At 38.8% G+C, this 12,453-nt stretch overlaps 1 protein-coding gene across 1 annotated transcript in view; it reads right to left on the reverse strand.

Annotated features, from left to right (window-relative positions):
* The window catches only part of CUL1 (cullin 1), a 55,109-nt gene that overhangs the window by 36,544 nt on the left and 6,112 nt on the right, over positions 1 to 12,453 (reverse strand). Inside the window, exon 2 of the mRNA XM_056338639.1 lies at positions 1,153 to 1,445. Coding sequence (XP_056194614.1) covers positions 1,153 to 1,292 — 140 coding nt within the window. The 5' untranslated portion in view covers positions 1,293 to 1,445. The remainder of the gene's footprint in view (positions 1 to 1,152; positions 1,446 to 12,453) is intronic.

Here is a 12,453-nt window from a genome sequence, read left to right on the forward strand (position 1 = left end):
ACTGCTTTATAGCCTTCAAGCTCCTCTTTCTGTTATAAAAGCTCTGCCCTTTCAAAAACATTAACACAGACTAAAATTCGATACGCAATTCCAAATCAGTGCCAACAACAGCTTTAGACGTTAACTTATGTATCAGAACAAAAAAACCTCTAAAATTTGATAAAGAAAACAGCAGAACTACTTAGTCAGATAGGAAATGTATTCAGTCATCATCTCTTCTACCATATGTCTACAAACTTTGCTGTACCACCATCTTCTTAAGCAGTGCTTACTCTACTGAGCAATACAAGGTTACGAGAGTGAACACAGAACAACAGATGCAAAACAGAGGTGGCTCCTCACCAAATCCATTTATGTGCAACTTTACAGGTGGAACATAACAGAAGGATTTCTCACTTTCCAAACAAACTCTTGAAGTCAAACACTGAAGCTATAATACAGCAAGAGGCACATTCCTCCTTCAAATTAGTTATAGAAGATCCTTACGCACTACCTGATAAAAACAAGCTTCCTACAATCTTGCAAACAGTACTTCAGTACACACATACAAGGATGAACACAACTCCCTTTCAGCATCTTATAACAACTCCCAGAATGGGGAGATGCTGGATGCTGGGAAATTTCAATAGCTCTCTGATGCAAGCTAGGAATTCAAGAGAAATCCACTGGGTGCATTCTCACTCCAGCTGGAAAATTATAAAAACAACTCAAGAGTAAAGTCCTACTCTGAGATTGACAAGAGAAAATTTTTCCAGATAACTGGCCATTATGACCAAGTAAGACCTGCAGCATAATGCCAGACTAACATATGAAGGAAAAAGAACTTCTGTTTTCTTTTGGTGTACTGTGGACTCAAAATTAGACCTATTAATGAAATCACTTTAAACATCTGCTCTGTCAAAGATAACAGTAATCAAACCTGAAATTCAGAAGTAGCCATAATTATGAAGACAATTTTCCAGACAACAGAATGTTCCTGCTTATTCGCCAGGAAGATTAAATAGAAAAGGCTAATCTTCAAAATCAAAATATATTCTTAAAAGCCACTAAGTCAAATTTGCACTTATGAAGCCATTTTGAATTTAGAAAAGTAAAAAGCTATCTCTAATCTACTAACAGTGGAAGTATTAACTGGCTTAGGCATTAGGATACGTGTAGAGTTCCATGTATCTGGATTTTGCCATACTTTGTCTGGTATAAACCTGTTGAATTCCAGCTCTTAGGTCATCCCATATCTGGTCAAGACCAATCTGTTTAAGTCCATGTGGGTTCTGACTCCTATTTGATGACATTTTGTATTTCCTGTAAAGTCTTCCAGTGCAGCAGCCTGAGATCTGCTTATTCCTCCATCAGAATCACAAGTCAAGTAACATTCTAAACTCAGTTGCAGCAACTCGGTGAGATATTCTTTACATACAAAGAGTGATGTTTCCCAGGAGGACAATCTGCAAAAGGAAAAGAAAACATGCACGTTACATGACAGTCCAAACTCATTTACATTGGAGAAAAAGATACAAAATTAATTATTTCACTGAAACATCTTCATTTACACAGATAAGAAATCCATGATGAGATCTGAAATACCAGAACCAAGGAAAATAATTTTGCAATTCAGCAATCAACTACAAAATGTGACTGTCAGTGCCCAGATCAGTCCAAAGCCTGTAGGCACTTAGGCCTGTGCTGCTGACAACAAAACCCTAACGCCAATAAGAAAACCTAACAGTAAAAATCTTTCCAAGCAGCAGACACCTCGTGCAAAAAGCCTCCCTACACAACAGTAAAACTCCAGTATTTCCAAACAACTCGGGGTTCTGTGGTAACTCGTTGTTTAACATGCATCCTGATAGATATCCAAGATTAACAAGATACTAAACCCAACCATTTTTCTTCAATTATCAATAATTCTTCCAGACTTGAGATTCTATTACAGGTAACCTGAAAATCCAAGATATTTTGGAAGCAGGGAATTCTTCTGTCTGGTAAATGCATGCTTACATACATTTTTTTTGCTAAGTAAATGAACACTACTTCCTTCAATGTCATCCTACCAGCAAGAAAATATGCAGCCAATAATGGTGGGAAGAACGAACAGCTAATAGAGTGCACAAAATAAAGACTGCATGAATTGTGAATAAAAGAATAAGATACTAAGAAAATGCAGAACTCCCATGAGTGCTTAAGTGTGTCTTTGTGTGACAAACACAAGGTTTGGGAGGTAGTGAAAGGATAGTTATCAATTCATCAGCCACGTGAAATGACAGGGTAGGAAAACAGTCACCTGGAAAGGATTACTGAGAATATCAAGCAGCCAAGAGCCTTTTTTAAACAAGTCCTTAAAAATATTTTTCAATTTTAATGTGTCTCATCCACCATAACAACAAAATTAGACAACACCCAAAAACAACAAAGGTAACAGGATTTAAAAAACTAACCCACAAGTAACAGTTGTAGCGAGTCAGGATCAACTTACTCTTACTGCAGCCTTTCTATATATAAAGGGGGCTTACAAGAAAGATGGAGAAACACTTTACCAGCAACTGTAGTGACAGGACAAGGGTCAATGGTTTTAAATTGAAAGAGGGTAGATTTAGATTAGATATAAGAAAGTGTTTTATACAATGAGGGTGGTGAGGCACTGGCACAGGTTGCCCAGAAAAGCTGTGGATGCCCCATCCCTGGGAGGGCTCAAGGTCAGGTTGATGGGGCTTGGAGCAGCCTGGGTTGGTGGAAGGTGTCTGTGCCCGTGGCAGGGGGGTGGAACTAGCTGATCTTGAAAGGTCCTTTCCAACCCAAACCATCCTGTGATTCTGTACCCTACAGCCCATTCACTGAAATACTCAAAACACAGTGAAACATGATGACGGTTTTGCTATGCTTCTGTAGACAAGAATACAGCTTTATGCTAAACCTGTAATGGAGCCTGCTGGCCAAGACATGTATGAACCCTTCCATAATTTCAAGGGTAGTATAGGCTGAGACCTGATAAATCCTATTATTTGGTTTTGACCTTTCAGGAGCTGAAAATAAAGATATTCCTTCAGGATCTACAGTATGTGATAGGTGCTTTGTCACAGCCACTTCTAGTCTATTGTATATTCTACTCCAGTTTCACAGATTAAGTATTCTGTTATACCCTCCCTGATATCTGCCCAATTATTTGTAGGACTTCTTTTCTGCGTTTTCTCCCTGACCCTAAAAAGACCAGATAAGATTGAGACAGTTCTTCAGGATTCTTAGTCAATGACTGCCTTACTGCAGTAACACCTAAGTTACCACTCTTCATAGTCCTTTACTATACATCACCCATAAGGACTTAAATCTCACGCTCTTAAGTAAAATCACTGAGAACTATTTTCATTATGTCAATCTGAGCAACAAGTACTGTCTCGTTTCAATCAAACATAAACTGCTTCTGTAGATAATTTTTCTTTTTACATGAGCAATGATTACATAAAAGATTAGGTGGAAAACCAAGAATTCAATTAATATATATCTTATAAAACATACACTTAAAATCCAACCTTGCCATTCTGTTTCTAAAATTACAGCAAACTGGTTGTTAAAGACACGTCGGAATAATGCTGCATCATGCTTTAGTGTAATACAGATCATACCTTGTTTGTATTGAACTTCTTTAATTTCTGGAAATCGAACCTGCTGCAGTACTAATAACGACAGACTTTCACAACCAAGCAATGAAAGCCAGAAAGAACAAAGGTCCACAAGTGGCCACTTGCCTCTACTGCAGGAAATGCTCTGTGCATGTTACACACCCACAGTCTTGGACTATGACCCTAAGTCAGCATCGCAATACAAAGCAAGAAAATTCAATGTCTACCATCCAGGAGAGAAGAAACTTTTCAGTTCCTGAAATTGGGTACTATTTGAACTCTCCACAGAAGCAAGAGAAGACACGGTTACAAATCTACTTATGACTACAGTATGTGTAAAAAGTAACTGACCGTTATTGTCTTACTAATCTGCAAAAAGCAAGCAGCCTAGAATGAGAGTGCATTATAGTAAAAATACTTCGGCATACCAAGGCAAAAATCCTTCACTGCTGTCTAAAAGTTCACAACAAAAAGCTAACCCCTTGCTAGCTAGCAGAAATTGTAACAGGTAAAACAGCTCATAACTGAGCCCAGGTCCCTCCCCAGGCAGCCTGCAGAGAGAAGCTACAGCCAGGGCTCTTACTCAGACATCTCTCAGAGTGCCTGTCAGAGGCAGCCACCCTTCCATTGCAAGCCTGCCTGTCACTCAGCAGATGTGGATCTTCCCCCTCTATAACAATGGAAATAAACTTTCTTCCCCAACTAAGCATCTCCTAGTTTTTATGTACCCTGGTGCATCTACAAATCCTATCTTTTCCCAGAATCTTTTAAACTCAAGGTATTCACACTGTACTAATTTTCCCTCCCCTCCCCTGAAAGTAACCCTTGGTATTTAAATCAAGATGTAGCCATTAAAAAACAAAACAAAACATTAAAAACAATGTCATAAGAAAGAAGTTAACTTTGATTATTATTTTCTCATGTAGTCCACTACATAGACATACTCTTTATAAGCAATAAATTCACTGCATTTGACATCACCTTGCTATCCCTCGGCTGGCTTCCAATTTGAATTCTGCAATTAAAGACACAAATACACAATGACAGCACCACATCACTAACTTCCTAGACTCAAATAATTTACTGCTTCCAGTCACTAACTAGTTAACACAGTTGGGAAATAAAGCAGTAGAGGAACAATGCTACAAACTACTAGGTTTTTTGCAGATTTAGTCATGTGCAGAAAAACAGAAAGGTAATTATTAATATAATATCTTAATAGGAGTAAAGTTTCACTACATAAGAATACTTTAACTACTATAGCATATTTATGAAGCAACCATTTAAACTTGGTGGCTAAACTAAGCTATGGTCTTACATGTACAGAAAAAGGAGGGGTAAAACAAGGCTTTGTTACTCAGTACAGTTGTTACTATACACAAACACAGTAAAAATGTGATCTAAAATATGAAGTCTATTTCATGTGAAAAATCTAAGTGTAGTTTTCAAAGGTATTTATGGGATTCACGCACAGAAAAACTCTCCTAAGCAAAACGTTCTGGAAGGTCAAATCTGGCCCACAGTACGGACAGTTATCTCTTTACCCAACATCCCATTTGCTAAACCTACAAAGAGGGAGAAAAGAGAGGTTAGAAGTCTATGACTTCCCAGTGCCCAGGCTGTCAGCAACTGCCAAGAGCAAGGCGCCCCCCCACCCAAGAACCATGCATTGCTACAGGTGAATTAAAACATTCACATTGTCATAACTTTGTATCAGTGAGATCTCTCACTTTCCTGTGGGCTGTACTGTTGGCAGGACTACACGCACATCAGGCTTGAACCGTACTTGTCACCATACTTTCTTGCCCAAACAGCTCAAACTCGCTGGTGACCTGCTTTGTGGACAGGATCACTTGCCTGACTTGCAACATCCACTCTGTAGCTCCAGACCAGAGAACGCAGACTTCATCATATCTTCAGGACCAGCTATTATTACATGGAAAAAAACCCCATCCCTGTAGTTTCCAGCTGATAGATACACAATTTGAAGCTGAAGTATGACAGTGCTCAGCGCCATCCCATCTTTCAACCCTGCATTCAACTGTAATTAAAACACTGTCAAACAAAACTGTAATTTCTGCCCATGCTAATCGTCAAAAGGAGGTAATATTTCTGCCAAAACTTCAGAACAGCCTTGAACGACAGCAGGAAACATTAAACCCTCCTTTTCATTACTGGGGGACACAAAGCATGGCACACCTCATATGCAAGGAAACACATCACATTTTGTTTGACCGATCGTCGAGTAACAAACAGTATTTTTTTGTAGATATCCCACCTGAGTAAAATTATGTGTATGCCAAATGAGGCCTACAGGGAAATCTGAAAGCTAACCCTACTTTTATCCAAAAATCCTAATAAAAAGAACTAGATGTACAGCATCTCAAGCCATCTTCTGGAATGACTACCTCATTTTTACTTCCTAATACAACATAACTTTCAGCTTCATGGCTCCAAGACTTATGCATCACCTGTTGTCCTCCCACAACCATTTATTTTAGATAGCTAGCTTCAGTAATTACAGATAGAATTTGAAGCTGTCAGCTTCTAAGCCTAGTAAAAACTTAGAGGTCCAGAGCAATGTTTTCCAGCTAACACGAGAGCCCGGATAGCATTTTTTTAATGACATAGTAGAGGCACAGGACCTAGACTTAGTCATTTCCAAGTATTTAATCCCTTGTCTAATTTCAAACATGAGGAGAACATTCTTGTCACGCCTAATAGCATGAGCTGGGTGACCAGATTTAATCATACTAAAACCAAACACATTAGGGAAGAGAAGTAAGTTTCACTAATAAGCTATGGTGGAATGAATGCCATTAAAAGTAAGCTTAAAGACCTTCAGTGTTACGAGGTTTCCAAAGTTTACAAGTGTGTATTAAAAGTCAGAATCTCACCTTTGCCTCAGATCCATTTTCTAAAACGGAACGCAATTTTCCCAGCAACAAAAATACAGTACAAGTTCATTTGGACACTGGCTGTCGTTTAACGACTTTTGTAAAAAGTGGTGCAGTGACCATGTTCACCTGAATGGCTACAATACCCCTCTGATAAACGTTTAATCTTTGGCTTCAAAACACAAGAAAAAGGAGTAAGTTTAATATAGCCACACACTTAATGCAACATGAAGCTCCTCTTGCCAAACTCTTTCCTCCTCATTTTTCCAGCTTGATTCCTCTAACTTTATCCTGCTCTCCTGTTGCTGTATTTCAGCAAGTCCGATCCAGAAATTCAACAGATGCTCTTGTATTCAGCAAAACAGCAACACTCAATAAGGTTCCCAACCAGTTTTATTCCCTCAAAGTCTCTGCTACTGCCACACTGTGCCAAGGCAACTATTAAGGTTTTTCACCAAAGATACACAGTACCGACTGAACCAACACCCCACAACACAAGCACACTAAAGTATTTTTGAAAAACTGTAAGAGAAGCACACTGAACACTGCCTTTGTTCTAACACAAGCTGTTTGTGTATTCTTAAACTATTCTAAAACCAACTTAAGATATTGGATGCTGGTGTATACCCTAGCTCACATAAATTTCAAAATTGCTATAGTTGAAGTGACCCTAAAGTATTACGGTATTAAAATTTTTGACGAGTTTTTGCCTTACAGTAAGCATCCAAAGGCACCTCTGATTGTTTTCAGTGTTAGGCTTGATACAAAACATACCAAAAAATAAACCAAACCCCTCTCATAACCAAAGTGGTCAATTTATTATTTATATATCCTCTCTTACCAAACACGGACACTTTCACAGATAGGACACTGCAAATGATTCATCCTACAAACCAGTCATAAGATTCTTCTTGAAGTCATGCAAACACACACTTTGAAAAGGTGTGTATATGCAAAGTACAGAGCTGAGAATAATATAGCTCCCTCCACTTCTAGTTAGCTTGTAAGATACAATCTACATGATTAATCAGATAAAAGCACTGGCCAGGGTGGGGTGACATTTAAAATTTCTCTTTGCTTTCACCTTTTACTTCTTTACGTTTACAATCTATGAGCTATTTCTTGGAATTTTTTTCCCAGGTTAAAAATAATCTCTTGAATCCTAGAGAATGCAGCCTCCATTCTAGCACACATTTATGTCTGATGGAGTGGAAAGAGACAAGACAAATAATTCTGTTTTGTCCCTATAATCACCTGTACTCACAATTTATGATTTCACAGTCACTTTTTATATCCATGTACCTGCAAATGTAATTATTTTGTGTTTACTTGACTTCAGTTGAGGTGAGCATTATGAGCTCAAAACTATAGCGTAACATGGTCCTGCATGCCACATTTTACAGCACTAACATTTCTGTCCAGAAGTATTTTAGGTCACTAAATATACAGACTGTAAACTAGGGAGACAGTTTATGCACGTAAAGTGACCCAATCCTTAAAGCATGACTAGGAGCATGCATAATGACTTTAGCACTTTACATGCTACAAATGTGTAATTAACCAACATGTGGAGAATCTGTCTACAGAAGACATTTCCACTGTGCCCCCCAAAAATGAAATCACAACTACTGTAAGAAATGGTTATGCTAGAGATCATATTAGTACCAGAAGAGAAATATTAGAATCTTTTCTCCCTTTTCAATATCAAAGATATTTAAGACACAAATTGTGCAAATTACAATGCTCAGTTCCTCTGTATTATTATGAAATACTGAGTTATATGCAGTGTGAAAAGCTTTAGCTCATCTTTATTTTCAAGAGAGTTAAATTCAGTTCACCCTCATTATGACAAAAAGACAGATCTATACATGCATACACCTCCCCCTTCCAAAAGTTGTCTTTGGGTGGTAAAAGCATTCTGCACAGCATTTTTTTCTTTTTTAAGTAATTTAGAGTAGAAGCAAGTATGCTTAATTTGCCAGTAGTTTAATAACAGGTTGTTTAAATTTGGTGTAAAGTTTGAGCAGTTGCTACTTTACCTCACTGACAATGCCTTCATTCAGGGCTTCAGTGTTCTTCCCACACCCCCTGCTCTGTGTGTCACAGCTCTGATCAATGATACCTAAAGCGCTATAAGGAAAGGATACACCCCTACGTTACTTCATATGCCAATGATACAGCTGCCAGCTGAAAATATAAATCAAAAGCCTGGATGTCTTCTTCACAACTAGAAAGACACTTAAGTTCACCTTTCTTTCCACATTTAAACAGAACACCAGGCAGGTTTGCCACTTTTTCATTTATTCTTGCCTATTCTTTCACTAGTTCTTTAACATTCTTCTCTTATTTCAGCTTTAACCATGTCTTCCTTGAGCAAACAGTCCTGCAAACTTTGACAGAGACCTCACTACAGCAATGCAATAGCTAAAACAAAACACCACACCACATATGTGCCACCTAACAGACAGAGCCTAGATCTGGACTAGACCAGGTTTGCTGATGCACCGAGCAGACTGTCCCTTCCGCACTTGCAACTGAAGTAACCTTTGGTCCGTATTAACAACTGTGCCAACAAGGAAAGTTTCACAGTAGCCTTACTGCATTGCCATCAACTTTGCGAATTATGGCAGCGATTACGTCCTTAACACTACTATACAGGTACATTTTTTCAGGTTTTATTTGGCCATCTTTAAGGGAGTTCGCTTTTTTGCTGTTCAAGTAATCCTTATGCACAAAGTTTGTAGACTACTCCTAAACTGAAATGCTCTTTCCAACCTGAGGTCTTGGGTTTTCCTGTGCCACAAATAGGATGCAGACCTTACTGTGTTTTTAACTGAGCCTGCAGCAATAAGCTCCATAGCTTCTTAAAACACTGATTACACTCAGCTCTTGCACCTTGGAAAAAGGAAGGCTGCAGACTAGGAAAGGAGCAACAGTGTGCAAAGTCAAAATATCAGCGCGCTGAAGAGGAGGAAGAAGGGTTTACACAAGACAAAGGGCCTTGAATGTTCCCACTCACTCTGGCTTAAATCATATATAGATACAATCTGTGCTAAACAACAACAAACCCAACCCCAACCAAAAAAAAACCAACAAAAAAACCAAAACTAAAAACCAACAAAACCCAAATACACATAAACCTTGAAGGACAACTCACATGGAGACCCATTTCTTGAATCATCCAGGAAGACGCAGAAAATGAAAATGAGGGAAGACAAGCCATGAAAACATGATGTTAGGTGAAGGAGAGGAGAAAAGGAAGGAGAAAAGGAAGGAGAAAAGGAAGGAGAAAAGGAAGGAGAAAAGGAAGGAGAAAAGGAAGGAGAAAAGGAAGGAGAAAAGGAAGGAGAAAAGGAAGGAGAAAAGGAAGGAGAAAAGGAAGGAGAAAAGGAAGGAGAAAAGGAAGGAGAAAAGGAAGGAGAAAAGGAAGGAGAAAAGGAAGGAGAAAAGGAAGGAGAAAAGGAAGGAGAAAAGGAAGGAGAAAAGGAAGGAGAAAAGGAAGGAGAAAAGGAAGGAGAAAAGGAAGGAGAAAAGGAAGGAGAAAAGGAAGGAGAAAAGGAAGGAGAAAAGGAAGGAGAAAAGGAAGGAGAAAAGGAAGGAGAAAAGGAAGGAGAAAAGGAAGGAGAAAAGGAAGGAGAAAAGGAAGGAGAAAAGGAAGGAGAAAAGGAAGGAGAAAAGGAAGGAGAAAAGGAAGGAGAAAAGGAAGGAGAAAAGGAAGGAGAAAAGGAAGGAGAAAAGGAAGGAGAAAAGGAAGGAGAAAAGGAAGGAGAAAAGGAAGGAGAAAAGGAAGGAGAAAAGGAAGGAGAAAAGGAAGGAGAAAAGGAAGGAGAAAAGGAAGGAGAAAAGGAAGGAGAAAAGGAAGGAGAAAAGGAAGGAGAAAAGGAAGGAGAAAAGGAAGGAGAAAAGGAAGGAGAAAAGGAAGGAGAAAAGGAAGGAGAAAAGGAAGGAGAAAAGGAAGGAGAAAAGGAAGGAGAAAAGGAAGGAGAAAAGGAAGGAGAAAAGGAAGGAGAAAAGGAAGGAGAAAAGGAAGGAGAAAAGGAAGGAGAAAAGGAAGGAGAAAAGGAAGGAGAAAAGGAAGGAGAAAAGGAAGGAGAAAAGGAAGGAGAAAAGGAAGGAGAAAAGGAAGGAGAAAAGGAAGGAGAAAAGGAAGGAGAAAAGGAAGGAGAAAAGGAAGGAGAAAAGGAAGGAGAAAAGGAAGGAGAAAAGGAAGGAGAAAAGGAAGGAGAAAAGGAAGGAGAAAAGGAAGGAGAAAAGGAAGGAGAAAAGGAAGGAGAAAAGGAAGGAGAAAAGGAAGGAGAAAAGGAAGGAGAAAAGGAAGGAGAAAAGGAAGGAGAAAAGGAAGGAGAAAAGGAAGGAGAAAAGGAAGGAGAAAAGGAAGGAGAAAAGGAAGGAGAAAAGGAAGGAGAAAAGGAAGGAGAAAAGGAAGGAGAAAAGGAAGGAGAAAAAGGAAGGAGAAAAAGGAAGGAGAAAAGGAAGGAGAAAAGGAAGGAGAAAAGGAAGGAGAAAAGGAAGGAGAAACTCTGGAAACTCACAAATACCTTGGGCCAGTTTAGAGACCTTAATGATCCTGCAAGGACAATTCTTACACATAACTGCTTTCCTGAAAGCTCTTACCAGCCATCAAGACTTTAACTAAATCCAACTCAATAAGCTAAACACTGATCCTACTGATTTCCACAAAGAAAATCCTGGTATGGTCTTACAGTGTACTTCAGACACAGTATGATCTCTGCCAGAACCCACAGGGCAAACCTCTGAACCCCGGACAAATCCCCCTCCATTATAACAGCACTTAGTGCACCACAACAGGTACTTTCATACTGACCTGTTAGACACAAACAGGGATTTTCACCTGTAACAATGTCTACATACAAAGTTCTCCCATGCTCTTGGAAGGTGGTGGTTCTTATCAGTAATTTTAAAAAGTACTAATGTTAATGGGCATAAAGCAATTCTGGCTGGAGTCTCTTCCCAACAACTTGCTAATTTTATAGCATCTTCCATCTTGTTACTTTTGTAAGAGCTCAGCTGATTAAGGCAATGCGGTTTGCCACCTCAGTTTATAAATAAAGATCACGATCACACCGATTCGTCTTGCAAACAGTCTGACATTTTCAGATGTTCAAACATACCACAAGAGTATGGCTTAAATACTGAAGAGCTTCCTCCTATATTCACCATCATGCTAACGTCTCCCTCAGAAGTGACAAGGATTGCAATTATCATATAGTAGAAACAATCTACAAATCAAGGACTACTGCAGGTACTCACATTTTGTGCATCTGACAAAGTTGCTACCCTGTGAAAGCTGCCCCCTCTATCTTTTTTTTTTTTAAATCAGGTCTACATTAAGTGCACAGATACATCTACTCCCGATCTAGATTCCTACTGTGGTATAATGCTGCAAACACTGTTAGCCATGAACAGTACAACTTTTACGTATCTCATTGCAGATGCCTAAATACTGACAAGGCACACTTACTTCCACAACCAGCAAGAAAAAGAATGAGAACTTTCTTGTTAAAGCCTAGAAAGGGATTCATACATGATTTTTTCTGATTCAACCACAAAAACTGAACTGGAACTGAATTAACTCCCAGCGAAGAAATTGTATCTCACAAAAAAATAAATTCAGTATAATTTTCAACAAATTTTTAATCAGTTTTGACCTCTAATGACTGCAAAAGGTGTGCCTGCTACAGAAATGAACCAGTTTAACTTAATTTTGTAAAAGTTAAAATCGATGCACATCCTTCACAGCCACACTTAAATCCCGCTTCTTGTCGATTTAGCTTGCACCATTAAGTTTTAAAGCTAAACCTGCATTAAAACCTAACAAAAGCCATTACTTAAGCATATATCTTTTTATATGATACTACTCCTATTCCTTATGGCACTCTAGCAAATGCACACTTTCAGAGACAACAAAACTTTTCCAAAGT

The sequence above is a fragment of the Falco biarmicus genome, chromosome 4 (assembly GCF_023638135.1).
Source record: "Falco biarmicus isolate bFalBia1 chromosome 4, bFalBia1.pri, whole genome shotgun sequence".
Lineage (NCBI taxonomy): Eukaryota > Metazoa > Chordata > Aves > Falconiformes > Falconidae > Falco > Falco biarmicus.